The sequence below is a fragment of the Asterias rubens genome, chromosome 18 (genome assembly GCF_902459465.1).
Source record: "Asterias rubens chromosome 18, eAstRub1.3, whole genome shotgun sequence".
Classification (NCBI taxonomy): Eukaryota; Metazoa; Echinodermata; class Asteroidea; order Forcipulatida; family Asteriidae; genus Asterias; species Asterias rubens.
This window is the reverse complement of record NC_047079.1, coordinates 755,227-771,563: the sequence shown is the minus strand read 5'-3', so window position 1 is coordinate 771,563 and position 16,337 is coordinate 755,227. Positions and strand designations below refer to the sequence as shown.

The 16,337-nt window shown below is 37.2% G+C and overlaps 1 protein-coding gene across 1 annotated transcript in view; it reads left to right on the top strand.

Annotated features, from left to right (window-relative positions):
* Positions 1-236: 236 nt before the first annotated feature.
* LOC117302277 (glyceraldehyde-3-phosphate dehydrogenase-like) overlaps positions 237-16,337 on the top strand; it is a 63,994-nt gene continuing 47,893 nt past the window's right edge. The window contains exons 1-3 of the mRNA XM_033786142.1: positions 237-367; positions 15,091-15,153; positions 16,027-16,126. Of these exons, the coding sequence (XP_033642033.1) occupies positions 15,131-15,153; positions 16,027-16,126 (123 nt within the window). The 5' untranslated portion in view covers positions 237-367; positions 15,091-15,130. The remainder of the gene's footprint in view (positions 368-15,090; positions 15,154-16,026; positions 16,127-16,337) is intronic.

Below are 16,337 nucleotides of genomic sequence, written 5' to 3'. Positions count from 1 at the left end.
ACGGTACTCGCGCTACCTACGACTGTTGCATGTGTAACATCGCACTGTGGCTGTTGCATGAAAGGCAGACAAATAGGCAGCGCCTAACGACTTGTCATCAAGTCTAGGTCTTGACCGGCCTACTATTTTATGCGGGTGGCGGAATCCTCATCCACACTGCCGGCGTGAGGTATGTCATGCGCGTGCGTGGAGTTTTACACATACGCGCGCTATCTCTCCAGCACACAGAGAGTATAGTACACTAGTAGGACAAGAGTACAGTTTACTAGTACGTGGACCGCGCACCGCTATACATCATCAACCATCAACTCTTTGCATACCCGGTAATTAAACGGTGGAAGCTTCAGAACACATCAATTTAATTCAGGTAGGTAATTGTAACATGTTTAAATCTCAGATTTGTTCACTAGTTTTGGTGGATATTTATGATTTGTTTGTATGCCTGTACAGGAAATATTGTCAGCTTCCATCCAATCATGGAGATGATCCAATCAAAGTCGCAACCGGCGGCCGGCCACGTCTTTTTTTTTCAAGCCGAACATTCCATGATCTCCCAGGGTGCGCCGGGTGCACGCAAGTTCTGCACGTAGTCCACGTCGTTCTTGCAATCCTGGTTGGTGTCATGGGTTTCCAGTAGGATAACAGGGAAATTGTTACAATCAAAAACTTAATGATTTTTTGTTTAAATCGTCCTTCCAACATTTTCTTAATGACATTTGCACTTCATCGTGTGTGTTGAAATCTTAAAACTATTGGTTTTATGTCATGTACGACCCGTTGCGAGAGATGTGCTAAATGTATGGGATAACTTTCCGTATGGCGCCACCGCTTTTTCACTCATTTTTACAAAAAGGGATATATCAATCAGGTAAATTAGATACTATATTATTTTATTTCGAATGAAAAAGTGGTGGCGCCATACGGAAACTTTTCCAATGCATGCATGACAAGCGGCGTCATATGTTTTCAACACTTTCATTTGTTTGTTTATATTGAGTATTCAGAAGCTAGTATGGCGTGCAAAATATATAAACAATCTCATTCAATTAACACGACATAGCCTATTTTAAGTTTAACAAATTTAATTACATTAAAAAAATTGTCCTACACAGAAATTATGTATGCTCATACAGACCAAATATGGGTTGGTTGACATTCCACTTCACAACTATGTTCAGCCCAATACCAGAGATACAAGGGGAAACAACAAAAAATGCATTCAAGTCAGTCACAAAGCTAGGGCCTTCAAAGATTCATTCTTCGTATCAACTGTTAAACTCTGGAACTCACTCTCCTCGGCTGCTGTGAACAGCGCAACTCTAGCTAAAAATGACAGAGTATTTAAGAAACTGGAAGGATAAGTCTTCTAGTTTCAAATACGTACGTAACAAGGACAGACATTTTGGTTATCATTTGTTAGAAGTTCTTAAAATAAATGTAGTGTCCAATGTTGTCCAGATACCAATTCTACAGACCCTTAGGGATAGTTTATCAGGCAAAATTAAGAAATTTTCTTCCTTGCTGTTTAAGAAATTTAAGTTTTTAAAACAAATGTCTTTGTACAAACAAGGACAGAATTTTGTCACAAATTGTTTGTCCATTGTTCGTATGTGACTTATTTCCCATTTTTATTGCCTTAATACCCACAGCAACATCTCAGTTTTACTGCTTACAATCTTTAAATGTCACGAAAGTTACTTACACAATATTTTGGAATTGTTTTTGAAATATTTCTTTCTTTACTTTCCAGGCCGTATGTCTGTCTTTATTTTTTATTTTGTATACGTAACGCATTCCAAATTCAATTCAATTAAATTAAATTCAATAATTCCTTGAGGTCACCAATTTTTTTATTTTATTTTTTACTAGGAACAATCATAAACAGATTTAAAATGTAAAGGAAAAGACTATTATACACATATCGACTGGCAATGAGGTAACTAGTGTATGTCTATTCCCCGAGGGACTTTGAGTGACCAAGAGGGAAATAGGCCCGGGACAAAGCCAAAAGTGGAGCTCTAAATTTTCAAGTCTTTCTTTTGGGTGAAATCAGTATACCTATGTAGAGTAATATCTAAAGTTTCAGGATTAAAAAAAAAAATTGAGATATAGTCTCTTATGTTCGTCGATATATCAAAAATACTCAAAAACTCGAAAAAATTTTGATATCGAAATTTCCAATGTCACTATTTTAATCGTATCGAAATATTGAAAATTTCGATTAATCAAAAATTTTCGCTAATATGAAAAATTTCAATGTCACAAAAACCTACCACCATGCAAAATACAGGCATGCAATTATTCTTTAGCTGAAAAAAAACCACAGAAAATAATGTTCTATTGATCGCGTAAACTGAAGATTGCCGTCAAGTATTTTGTCCCTTTTTCATCTGGTTCCGGCCCCGCACCCCCTTATACAACAAGCAATAAAACACAACGGAGCCAGACTATATAGTCTAGAATGTATGGCTGTACAAGGAGAATTGAGTTAAAACACATAGAGACAGACTGTGCACTAACAGGCAGAACTTATGCTGTTGAAGGAGAATTGTGAAGTTGGTGTTCTAGCCACAAATTGGTACCTTTGTGTAAACAAACTGCACTGTAATTTGAAACCAGTGCATGCCTCATGGTGTCAATCATGCGGTGTGAGTGGACGTTCTCTGCTCTACTCTTCGCCTAGCGAGGAAGCGGCAACAAAATCACGTCTTTTCTTCGTTGTGGTAGAAAAAAAAACGGCGCGAGAATCAAGATGAAAATCGGTAAATATAAACCCTTTTATAAACTGTCGGTCTTCGTTTTTTTTAAGAACTGTTTTTTAGTTGGCTTCATCCTGAATCCTGACGGGAAAAACTTGATTAAGCGATTATACTCGATATTGAGTTTTCGAAATATCGATTATTAAAAAAACTTACATCGATGGACGTGAAGCAGATGATAATTTTGTTTTGAATTTTTCTTTGACTCTTATGATCGTTGGCATTTCCTTTAATGAACTAGTGATTTATACAAAACAATTCATCATTTTATAAATGTCTGAGACAAGAAACTTTATTAGGTGTTCGGCTTTTAGCCGAAAACCTATTGTTATTGTTAAGTTTTTTTTTTTTTTTTTTTTTTTTTTTTTTTTTTTTCTCCGTCTTCTTCTTCTGCCTGAACGTTCTCCGCCAATTTTGAGAAAAACTGAAACTTGTATGAACTTGAAACTTCTCATGAACATCAACCTCGGTGAGTAGACGGCACCGCAACTTTTTTGGAATGGTGACGTCATTGATGACGTCATTACGTTAAATAAACGTGAAATAAACCTTAAATAATTAGAAAAATCATATCTTCAAAACCAAAAGAGCTACGTTCAAGATTCTTTTTTTACATAAAACCTCTTATAAAGATCTACAAATGCGGTGCACAACGTGACCCCATTTGACCTTTACTTCCGGTCGAAACCGGAAGTTAAAGTAACAAATCATGTTATTTTGGGCTCTAGAGCCTAAGTGAATAAAAATATGAAAAAATGTCCAATGCATAACATTTTTTTAAACTCAAGAGCATTCTAAAAATATAATGTGTGACGTCATAGCTACGTCACAACGAAAATGGTACACGAGGTCGAAAAAAAAATTATTTTGCTATCTCAAAAAATACAGCATGTACGGACTTGAAACTTACCACGTACTTAGACCAAAGCGTGTATATGACAAAGAACAAAATTTGGAATGATGACGTCATCGATGACGTCATTATATTAAATTGAAGTTTTTTATTAAAATACTCATATCTCCAGAATCAGATATGCTACATACGTGATCTTTACACCATATGAAAGGTCATGAAGTATTAAACAAATCTTACACAGGGTGTGACCCCATTTGACCTTTACTTCCGGTCGAAACCGGAAGTAGTAGTTTGTTTTATAAAACATCGTATCTGAATAATATTATTTTGTGTATTAATATAATAACTTAATTTTAAGGCCCTTCGACGATTCTACAAATGTTTACAATGTGTGACCTCATTTGACCTTCATTTCCGGTCGAACCCGGAAGTATAAGTTTGTACATACAAAATTGTGTATCTTATTAATGAAACGTGGTACATTAATAATCATTACATCAATTTTGAGCTCTCTGGCAATTCTATATGTTTTGCACAAAGTGTGACCCCATTTGACCTTTAAATCCTGTCAAACCGGAAGCTGAAGTTTAATATGACAAACCTTCATTTCTCCGTCTTCTTCTGCCTGAACGTTCTCCGCCAATTTTGAGAAAAACTGAAACTTGTATGAACTTGAAACTTCTCATGAACATCAACCTCGGTGAGTAGACGGCACCGCAACGTTTTTGGAATGGTGACGTCATTACGTTAAATAAACGTTAAATAAACCTTAAATAATTTGAAAAATCATATCTTCAAAACCAAAAGAGCTACGTTCAAGATTCTTTTTGTACATGAAACCTCTTATAAAGATCTACAAATGCGGTGCACAACGTGACCCCATTTGACCTTTACTTCCGGTCGAAATCGGAAGTTAAAGTAACAACTCATGTTATTTTGGGCTCTAGAGCCTAAGTGAATGAAAATATGAAAAAATGTCCATTCAAAATTGTGTATTTTATTAATGAAACGTGGTACGTTAATAATTATTACATCAATTTTGAGCTCTCTGGCAATTCTAGATGTTATGCACAAAGTGTGACCCCATTTGACCTTTACACTATCTCCCCAGTCAACTAAACTTAAAAAGTGATGGCTCGTTAATTCAGGCCAGAAATCCGAACACCTCGAATTTGTTATCAAACAAATTCTTATGTCTAGTTTATTATTAAAAGCCTATTTGTGTTTTAGAATTTGAGGTCTTGATATCAACCTATCTAAACGCACACAACTTCGTGTGACAAGAGTGTTTTTTCCTTTCATTATTATCTCGCAAGTTCGATGACCGAAAACAGCGACAGAGCGAAAGAATTTGTTGATATAATAGCTGATGTCATCCGGTCTAAGTTAACATAGATACTATGTGCAGCTCCTGCATTTTCTGTGCTGAGCGACGGATCCCAGACCAGAAAAACTGGGAACGAGAAAGAGCGTGTGATGGTTCGAGTCGTCAAGAGTTGGCATACCAAATTCTTTGTAGCTGCTCTGGAGAACGTGGACAGTTATGGAGATGCAACTGCAGAAAATTTCCACAAATCCATCAAGCACCCACTGACGGAGAAGGTGAAGCTCCCTGATGAAAAGTTCATGAAAGCTATGGTATCAGCGACTGCAGATGGAGCGTCTGTAAACACTGGAGTTTACAATGGTCTTTTGGTTAGACTACTGAAAGATGATCGCCCCTGGCCTGTGATGATTCACTGCATCTCACACCGAGTGGAACTGGCAGTGAAAGACACCCTGATGAATGGTGTGGTGTGAAAGACACCCTGATGGTCACCCTCTACTACCTGACAGGGGTTGCCCTTAACTTTTTTTTTCAACTGGCCAGCAGGACCAGTTGGCTTGATTTTTCACTGGTCCGCCAGGTTTTTGACTGGTCCGTAATTTTTTAAATTTGTTTAAAAACTAATAGTATACTGTTGTATACCAACTGCTCGATTTCCGATTGTCACTATTTCAAAATTCAACATGAATTGCAACGTCAACTTAACTGCACTGGAAGCCATACTATATTTATGTGTACCAAGTTATTGTGTTCGTAAGGGGGCTCATTAATTTGAGAGTATTTTTAAAACTAATTTAAAAACAGGTAAAATTATTTGTCAGAGCAAAGTGGAAAATTTAATATGATCTTTATTTAGGTAGTTTTTTTAGTCCACGGTTTATTGTAAGAACTCGACATCGAAGTATTCCTAAGTAAGAATTTTTTTTATGAAAACAAATTAGTGTACTAAACAAAACAAAAACACTTTAAAACCGACTGTTAAGATATCATTAACTTTTTATGTATCGCCTTCACATCTACGATGGGGAGGGTGTAGTGCAATCGCTCAAGTTATTTTATGATGTACAAACATTGACTATTTTTGTAGTATTAATAAGTATTCATAAACATAATACATCGTACCGAAGTTCCCAAAATCTTCCCACTTTCGTCCAGAACCTCCCCCCCCCCCAATAAAAAGTAGACGTCGAAATAGTTGCAACATCAATGAAGAAGCATATGAGTTTTACAGTATTTTTTCAATTATGTGTATGAAATGGTCGTTGCCGGCGTCTGTTAAAAAAACGTTTTTAAAAGCAGCAAAAACAACTGCGCCTTTGTTTAACACATGATTGCATTCTAGAACCCAAGTCTTTCTTGAAATCAACCCGCAAAAAAACCCAAACAACCGCGCATTATATGTGACCAATAAAACCATCGAGCAATAAACTAGATCGCCCACCAATCGCCTGAGAAAAAAAAAACAAGTTCCAAATAACAACGAAATAAAGCAAAATCAGGACGGAAGAACCTTATTAAACATAATTAAATACTCCTTTTTGCTCATCCAGAGTACCATAACTTGGTAATTTTTGTTGAATGAAGCCTCCGTCTCGCTCGTTTTTCGTAAACACGCTAGAGTCTTATTCCCACACGCAAATCTGCTCCGTTGATGACCATGCTGCTGACAGATTGTGTTTTGCTTTGTGGTCTTTTGTCACGACGATTGAAGCTAGTTTTGTAAGCTATCGCGTACTTTCATTAATAGAGGGCGTCTATTCTCACGCTATCGAATATTGTGAACCGCCCTCTAGCGTTCAATATTTCTTACACTTTTTGCCACACGTGAATTAATACGAAGACTGAAAGCCTTCGCGTTGCATGATGGGATTTTGCGCTGTGTATGCGTGATCGTGGGAAGTTTGCCAGCGATCAGCGGCACTTCGAGTGATTTTTTTACATTTTATCCAAACCTTGAGTGAATGTTTTTATGTTTTATTCGAGCCTAAAAATAGTTTTAAAAATAGTCATAGTTCTGTTGTACCACTGCCGATATTTTTGACTGGTTAGCCGGACCAGTTGGCAAGGTGTTTCAGCTGGTCCGCCGCGATTTCTACTGGCATTTGGCCAGCGGACCAGTGTTAAGGTCGAAACGCTGCCTGATGAAAAGATCCGGAAAATTCAAAAGGCATTTTGAGTGTACAGCAAAAGCTCTGGATTGTCAAATCTGCAAGTTCCCAAAGGTTCACGGAACACGTTTCGTGGGTCACCAGAGAAATGGTCTGCGCATCCTTCACAACAACTGATCCCTCTTGTTCAGGTCATTGAGAACTCCATCATGAACAGCAAGTAACCTTACAGTAACCTGAACGCCAAACTTCGAGGTATTCTGAAAAAGCTGAGACGACCTGATTTTCTTGCCAACAGCTGTCTCTTCTTCGAGTTTCTCGATATCATCTCTTCCCTGTCCCTGAATTTTGAGAGAGGGGATATCCACGCTTTTGAAGTTCTCCCTGCAATTGAGATTACAAAGATCAGCTTGCAGACCCTACTTGAGGATGAAAGTTCAGCCTCTCTGATCCAGAAAGCTGGGTTTACTTATGACCCAAATAGCAGTAAAATTAGCCGGGATCTTCCCAAAGAGGACCACATGACAAGAAGTGCTGAAAATCGTCAATACTCAACAGTCTCTTTGGAGAGAATATGCCAACATAATCTACGTCATGGGGCAAATGATGCCAGTGACAGTCTCCGTCAGAAGTGCGTTCCTTTGTTGGTGAAGCGACTTGTCGACTGATTCAGCTCATTCAACAATGAGAGGGTATATACTAGCATATTTTGGCTGAATCCTGATAATTGGAGAGAGGAAGACACAACCGCTGAGGTGGAAGCGATGGAAGTTGTTGCTGCTCACTTCTCAACTTCTTTGGCTGCTGTTGATTTCCAGTCCAGCAAAATTAAGCGAGAGTGGCAGATGTTGAGAGTGTTGCAGAAAACCTTCCACAGAGATATGAAGGCCAAGGATATGTGGGGGCAGGTTATCCAATACAGAAGAGACGACATTCCTAACATATGCCTGCTTGTTGAGGTCGCCATGGCCATTGGAGTGAGCAACAGCACCTAGGAGTGTGAATTCAGCATCCTGACATTAATGCTGTCTGATCGAAGGCTCTCCCTCAACCACAACACCATGGAGGATCTTCTTCTCATCAAGGCCAACCATCATGCCTGGGAGGAGCTCGAGTGTGAGGAGATCCTTGAGGATGCCCTCAAAGTGTTTTTCATGAAGAGGAGGAAACGAGTGACGGATGATAGTCCAAAGAAGAGGAAACTCTCTGAAGTGAACCCCTACCAGCAGATTTCTGACAGTGAAGAGTCTACCAGCAGCTCCAACAGTGACAGCAGTGGATCTGAATCTGAAGATGAGTCAGCCACTTACCCTGATGATGGCACTTCAGATGACTCATCTTTTTGATTCTTCCAAGTAGACAGCAAAACTGTTCACATTGTTATCTAAAGCAAAACCAAATACCAAAACAAATTAGTTTTAAAGGCACCTTTGGTAATTTTCAATTACCAGTAAATTACCTCTTACTTGGGTGTAACCAATCATAGGCCTATGCATAAAAGAACAGAATTTAATGGAAACCTGTGATATTTTTTGCTCAATTGGACACGCTTGCATTACTTTACGTGCTTAAAGTTTCAGATGCATAACAAAAGGCTTCAACTGAAATATTTTATTAATTATTACCCCTTTCTCAAAAATCAAGAGCTTGATCTCCATTGTTTGTTGACCAACTAAGTTTTTAGGCTTGGATTATTTTGAGTTACTACATAGTGACCAGGGCCAATTTCAAAAAGCAAATTTTTAGGTGTTCGTGCTGATGCACGAACACCTATTGTTATTGCTCTGTTTTTTATTCTTCTCCATCTTCTTCTTCTTCTTCACCGTCAACTCTTATCTACAGCATAACTCAAGATTCAAGCCAAACTGAACCTTGAAACTCACCAGACAATTGAACCTCAATACGAAGACGGCACAGTTTTCATTACGTCATGATGACGTCATTAGGTGTCAAATTACAAGGTTTTTAAAGTTGAAAAGGGACCATTTTCGTTTTGCTGTATCTCAACGAATATGAAAGCTATGATGTTCAAAGTTTTCGCATCTGATAGACCAAGACTGGGGCAACATTTGAAAAGTTAACGCCAAAATCGTAGGACCTTAGCATCCGGGTCGTTACCCTGGGTCGAAGTTCACCTTCGGGTTTTTTTCGTCAAAAAACAACTTTCGAGCTTTTCTACGGAATAACTCAAGATTGAGATTGAATGGAATGTTGAAACTCAACAGATAGTTGAACCTCACTATCAAGACAACATATACTTAATTACGTCATTATGACGTCATCGGGAATTGAATTACGTTAGATCAAAGTTTAATATTTGTAAAAATCATAACTCAAAAACTATGATTCGGATTTGACAATCTACACATCATCGGATAGATCATTAAAAGTTGGACAAATGCTTCACAGAACACGTAAAATATTTTTAATACTTCTAGTGCAAAACAAAATTTGAAAATTTCATAAAATCTTATCGTATTCATGTTTTTAAAACTACTGATCATTTCAACGAAATTTTTGTTTCAGATTGTAAAACAGCAATCCCGCTCAATCTTTTGCACAGAAATAACAAAATTTGGACCTTTACATCAGTCGAAAAGGGACGTCAAAGCACCTGTTGACCCACGCGTTTACCCCATTTTGATCAACAACGCACTGCTATGTACGCTATGCAGGTGCAAGCACGGGAATTCCCAAAAGTGCTCTCTTTAGTCCAGCGAAAGAGGGCGCTGTAATGTTTTTAGTAACATCGAGCGCTGAGTGAATCGCGGTGAATCGCAATAGTTGAGTAATAATGAACAACGTCTCACACCAAAACTACAAGTAGGAATACATTTGCATTGATGTTATAAGATACATTATACACCTTCAGATAGTCCATCACATAATTATAAAATGTTTACAAGTCATACATCAGCTGAAAGGTTTTAATGAACTAGTCAGGATCTAAACAAATGAAATCAGTTTAAACTTGGCTTCTTGTTCAAACCAGAGGTTGAAAATAATTGGTCAAAGAAAAATAATTTCACAACCACACATTTGATTTTTTATATATTTATACGTCATTGGGTAGGTATGTAACAACTTAAGAAACGATACACAACATTGACTATTAAACCTTGACCTCCAGTTAAACAGGAAGATGCAGTTAATTATTTGAAAAAATATTACTCCAGAACCAGAAATTAGTTGTTTATTATCTGAACGTCGTCAGATAAGGCTTTGAAAAACATTACTAACGCTATAATTTGTGACCTGACAAAATTGTCTTCCGGTTCAAACCGGATGTTTAATATTTGAAAAAAATCATAACATCTGAACCATACATTGGATTTTTTCAATCTATGCATCATCTGAAAGGTCTTAATAGACTTATCACGTGCTATACAATATGCGACCCTGTTTGACCTTGACTTCCAGTTAAAGTTGGAAACTGATATATAATGTTTGAAAAATAAAAAAATCCTAAACCACATGATTTGATTTTTATCATCTATACGTCAAAAGAAATAACTCAAAAGACATCACCAACGCTACCAAGTGTGACCTCATTTGGCAGCACCTTCCGGTTCAAAACGGATGTTGAAACTTTATATTTGAAAAAATCATAACTTCTAAACCAAATATTGGATTTTTACAACCCATCCATCATTTAAAAGGTCTTAATAAACTTATCACGCGCTACATAAAAAGTAACCCCTATTTGACCTTTTATCCGATGCAAACCGGAAGTTGGTGTTTAATTTGTAAACAAATCATAACTCCTTAACCAGTCATTGGATTGATGAGGTAAATGTTGTCACCAATTCATTCACTCACTCACCACGAACACCTTGTTTTTGTAGTAAACAAAAACTGTACATGTACCTCTAGTTGTAATTACTGTAGCAAAAAAAATGTGCATGCGTAAGCATATAAACATATTTCACCATGAATGTTAATGAATTCTTAAGCAGAAAATTTGTTGGAGCACATGCACATTCACGTGACCATGGATTTTAATTAGTCGCTGATCTGATTTGCTTACATGTACTGCAGGTTGGCCAGCAATGTTTATCCTTTCCTGTGGGTAACAGCTAATTAAATGAAAAGTGTGCCAAGGATGAAATAATAACTGGCCGTAAAACCCGATCACCATTCAAAAAAAGTTTCGCAGTTGTGATTTTGGTCAATGACAAACATTACTAGAAAGCACGGTAGCTGTATTTGAGCAAATACGGGTATCTCTGCCCGGCGGGGGGTGGAGCATAATATTCTGCATGGTTTATGTTGCACTTGGAGAAATGAAAATTGTGTGTGTTTTGGGGGTGATACAGAACAATATTCGCATACGTTACTCGCGAATACGAAATCCGACCATACGCAAGCGCATACGTAAGCATGCGCACATATTCCCAAATATTTTCACGACATACATGTACGTATGCCGACAAGTTTACAGTTATGCGATGTGCTTTTGGGCCACCGTACCTTTTTGATTGCATACGTTTGCGATGTCACAAATTTATTCGCAAATGTTTGCGCATACGTATGCGGTGTCAAGAAATTATTCGCGAATAAGTATGATGTCGCGATCAGACTGGATGCTAAAAATCCACAGATATATATTAGAAATTTTAATTAAACATATGCGACAAAGTATAATAAAATTTTCGACAACTCAAACATATTCGCATACGTTACTCGCGAATATCTTAACGAAATCCCACCATACGCAAGCGCATACGTAAGCATGCGCACATATTCCCAAATATTTTCACGGCATACGTATGCCGACAAGTTTACAGTTACCGTACCTTTTTGATTAGGTAAAAGTCAGCTGCCTATTATTACATGGACAAGTGATAACACTATTAATATCAAGTGTCCAACTTTTACTAAGAAACACTTAAGTTTGGTACTGTTACCAACAGTATCATGCAGTTGTTTTACAACATATTTCATTGCAAAGACATTTGGCAAGGTAATGAATCTCACATAAATTCCAAAAACATTCAAAACCTTTTCTTAAGATGCACTGTGAAAAGAATAATTTGTAAAAGCTAATAAGCTAATTTAAAACAATTTTTCTATAAAAATGCTCCGTTATTGAATGACTATTGACTTATGGATTAACGGTGACGATTGCGAAGTTTCCTCACTCAAACTAAAGCTCATGTAACTAACAACCATACACGGTTAGCACGGTTAACATCCGTTGGCTCTCCGGGTTTTCACCGAACCCGTATGCCGTGAATAAGCTCCAGACCACGGCAGAGTGTTTTTAACGTTCACGGTGCAGGTCACACTGCGACCGGAAAATCCCCCATTGCAATAACGTGGGGAAAAGCTTCGGTGGTGATCGTCTCGCAGCGCAGCGTAGAGGATTCACTCATCACGTAAATAAAACAACCTCGTTATATTTTTACGTTGCAATTCTGATCGGCTTACAAGCTTTAGGTACGAGGTTGGAATTTTTGGTTCCGTTTTTTACGAAACCGCGGCTTTAGCTTGGGATGTCACTTGGGCTTCGACTTGGGCTTCGTCTGCCTGTTTGAAGCCCCGTTAGAAAAGCACATGTTTTCTAAATAACTGACGGAGCCTAAGCCCAAGCCCAATATGTGGCCACGGTTTTGCAAATGCAAGCTGAAGAAGAAGGAGAAGGAGAAGAAGAAGAAGAAGAAGAAGAAGAAGAATATCCACCACAAGGACAATATCTCTGCCGTTGCACGGGCAGAGATAAAAATGTGACTGTGTGTGTCACTGTTTGTCTCTCAACTCTGGGTTTTTATTTTGCAAAAGAATAGAATTGTCAGAGGTGGTGTTAAAAAAAAAAAGTTTCATGATTAAACTCTGTAAATTGAGTAAGAAAAAGTTGAACTACTGGTGAATGTTGTGTTCCTTTTCTTGAGTATCTATTTATTAAAGGCATAGACACCTTTAGTTGGCATTTTGAATAACTACAGATAGTGTCCAGGGCCTTTGAACTTGCGTTTTGTTAGCGAGAGCAAATCACTCTCCTTAATTCATTGTTTTGATTTAAGGAGAGCGATTTTAAAATCACTCTCCTTAATTTACCTTTTGATTTAAGGAGAGCGATGCACAGCTCTCCTCAGATTTATTAAGGCCTGGATCACACTGCATTGCCAACTCACATGGTTCCTGCATGTTTCCAGGATGCCCAACTGCTGTTTCATGCTGGCTTTGTAATAGGTGTTATGTTTATTACATGCATGCATGGCATGGAACAGTTAAAAATCACAAATGAAAGGCTGATTGGGGGGGCTAAATCTATTTTTACACACGTACTTTTACCTGATCTTTCTAAGGTCCCTACAGGGCAGTTCCATAGAAATGTAAACCTCAGTGCCAAAATTTCAAAATGGCACTAATGTGGCAAATGAGGCATCATTTTGTAGCTAATTGTATGAATTTTAATAAAATATAATTTGTTACTGAAAATATTCAGCGGCTCAAGTGCTATTTTCGACTGAAAAAATACTTTATGTAAATAGTGAAATTGGCTCAAAAATAATGTTTTGCCAAATTAATCAAAATTTTTTACTGCGGTTAAATAGTTTTTGTGTGGTTTTGCACCTGTTTGAAGTTTGCTATGGTAACAACACAATGATGGAAACAAAATTAAAAATTTCTTTTAAAATTTTATGATATTCAATATTTTAGGAAACCTACTTTTCCGATGTGCATCCGACACCAAAATAGTGAATATTTTAATCTCTCTATTTCAACCGTGGGCAGAAAATTTTCAAATTTACACTACAAAGCACAATTGATGCCCTCTATCTAACCATGGAATTATTTCTTTAAAAAAATCTTCTTAATCGTACAAAATCCTGGTGTCGGACGTGCATTTTGTTCGTACGTCCGACACCAGTAAGTCCGACACCTCCAAAATAATTATGTGAAAGCCTTTTTGAATGCCTTTAAAATATCATACAAAGCTATAAATTGGTACCTAGGGTAACTCTCACCCAAATCACTCAAATCTTGCCTCAAAACAAGTGTATTTCATTCCCCTTTTTTTCTACTGGCTGCTAAAAACACAATAATTTTAATCCACAGAAAATTTTAATTTCCATTTCCAAAACCCACTGGTACTTATAATTAATATAAGAAAAGCTTGGTTTTTGCAGTATATTTTTTAAATTCAGGTACATGAGGTAACCCCCAAGCAAGGATAGAGCTCTCATTAATTTAGTAAACTGTTGACAATGCTGTAAAGTTGGTTCTTGAGAGAAAATATATAAACATTTAACACCAAAATTCTTGGTGACCTTTGACCTTGGCAACAGTTACCCACCAAGAACTTTAAACTTAATTTTTTTTAAACACAAGTCCAATCTACATCATTATTTTATAACAAAAGTGAAAAGTTGAACTGATTGTTACGTATTTTTGAATGCAATTTCGGACAAGTACGTATGACACTGTGAAATGTACGTCCGACACCAATATATTAAATGCCGTTCCTTAAAATTCAAATTTAAAAACCAAATGTCTCATGGTAAAGTGTAATGACAGAGGTCTGATGAATCCATAAATAAGAAAAAATTGCATTAAAGTTCAAACACATCACAGAGTTTGAACTACAAATATTGGTTTTCATAAAAAGGCGTTTCTCTGAGTACGTCCGACACCATGGTGTTTTGGGCGAATGGCGTCTATATCCAAAGACATGGATGAATAATTTTTTGATAAAACAACTTTAGTGACTGCCTTATACCTCTATCCAGAATAAAAATTCCTTTTATTTATACCACTGTAATAATACACTCTGTTAAAGTGTCCGAAATGTACGTCCGACCCCGTGGAACTGCCCTACATGACTTTTCAGAGCGAAAAATTAAACATCACTCCATGGATTTCAGCAACCAAAGGATCTTTAGACTGCGAGAATTTTTGTTTGCCAGTCTAAGTGAGCAGCTCTTTGGAGTAGAATCAATCTGTTACCGAGTTGCCTTTTAAATCAAAGCTGATCATTTAAAATGGTAATGTTTTCTATATATTATTACATTTATTTATTTTTGTATTTAATTGCAGTGCATCATTCGTTCACCAGGAAGGACAACAAATCCTAATCATGGTTAAAGTTGGAATTAATGGGTAGGTACACATTGTTAGATACACACACATTATGCACAGCAACTTTCCTAATAGTTATATGTACAGACAAGAATTACCATTTTAATCATTTATTATTTCACCTGTTTAAAAATGTTATTGCTAATAGCTTTATTTTTTGTTTTTACTTAGTTAAATAATAAAATTATAACACACCTCTTGCTTTTCCATTATTCTGTTTGGCTGAAACACGGTCACATGGGATGAACTAATAAAAGCTAGTGATCGTGCGCACGTGTTTTGCGGGAATAGTACCAGAGCGGGCACTAGTCTTTGCAAATAGTGCCCGCGGTAACAGCGCCCTCTCTTGACTTGAACCGTGAACAAACTACAAAATTCCTTTTTCTGTTCTTATTTGACATTTTAAGACCGAGCTGTGTTATAAAACACATATTGACTGCATTAGTTCGGTAACTAGTGTACGTCTATTTCCCCTCGGGCCTGTATGAGTGACCAGAAGAGGGGCCTATTTCGGTTGCTCTTCTGGTCACTCAAAGTCCCTCGTGGGAATAGACGTATACTAGTTACCTCGTTGCCAGTCAATATGTGTATAATAATGTTTTCTGGTAACACTCTACTTGTAGATATTTCTATCCAATAGCCTTGCATGTTATTCATTACATGCAAGGAGAGAAATTAGCAAGGAACGTATTTTGCTTTCCATGCTGTTTTGCAAGTCTACTCACCTTTTTTAATAAACCTGTTTAATTCATCTTTTAGCTACGCTGCATGGTAGCAATAGACCATTATAAATGAATGAAAGATGATGCAACTAACTTGTGAGCAGATCCAGATAAATATTTTTAAGCCAAGATTTGCAGGATTGTAAAATTTGCTGATTTCCTTTGCTGACAGATTTGGCCGGATTGGTCGCCTTGTGCTGAGAGCTGCTCTTCAACAGACAGACATTCAAGTTGTTGGGATCAATGATCCATTCATCGATGCTGATTATATGGTACAGTGTTTGCCCATTAAAGCTATTGGACACTTTCGGTAAACAGTATTGTCCAAGGCCCACACTTCGTGTATCACACTTTATATATAAAATAACAAACATGTGAAAATTTAAGCTCAATCGGTCATCAGAGTTGGGAGAAAATAATGGAAAAACCCACCCTTGTTTCCGCACGTTTCGCCGTGTCATGACATGTGTTTACTATGAATCC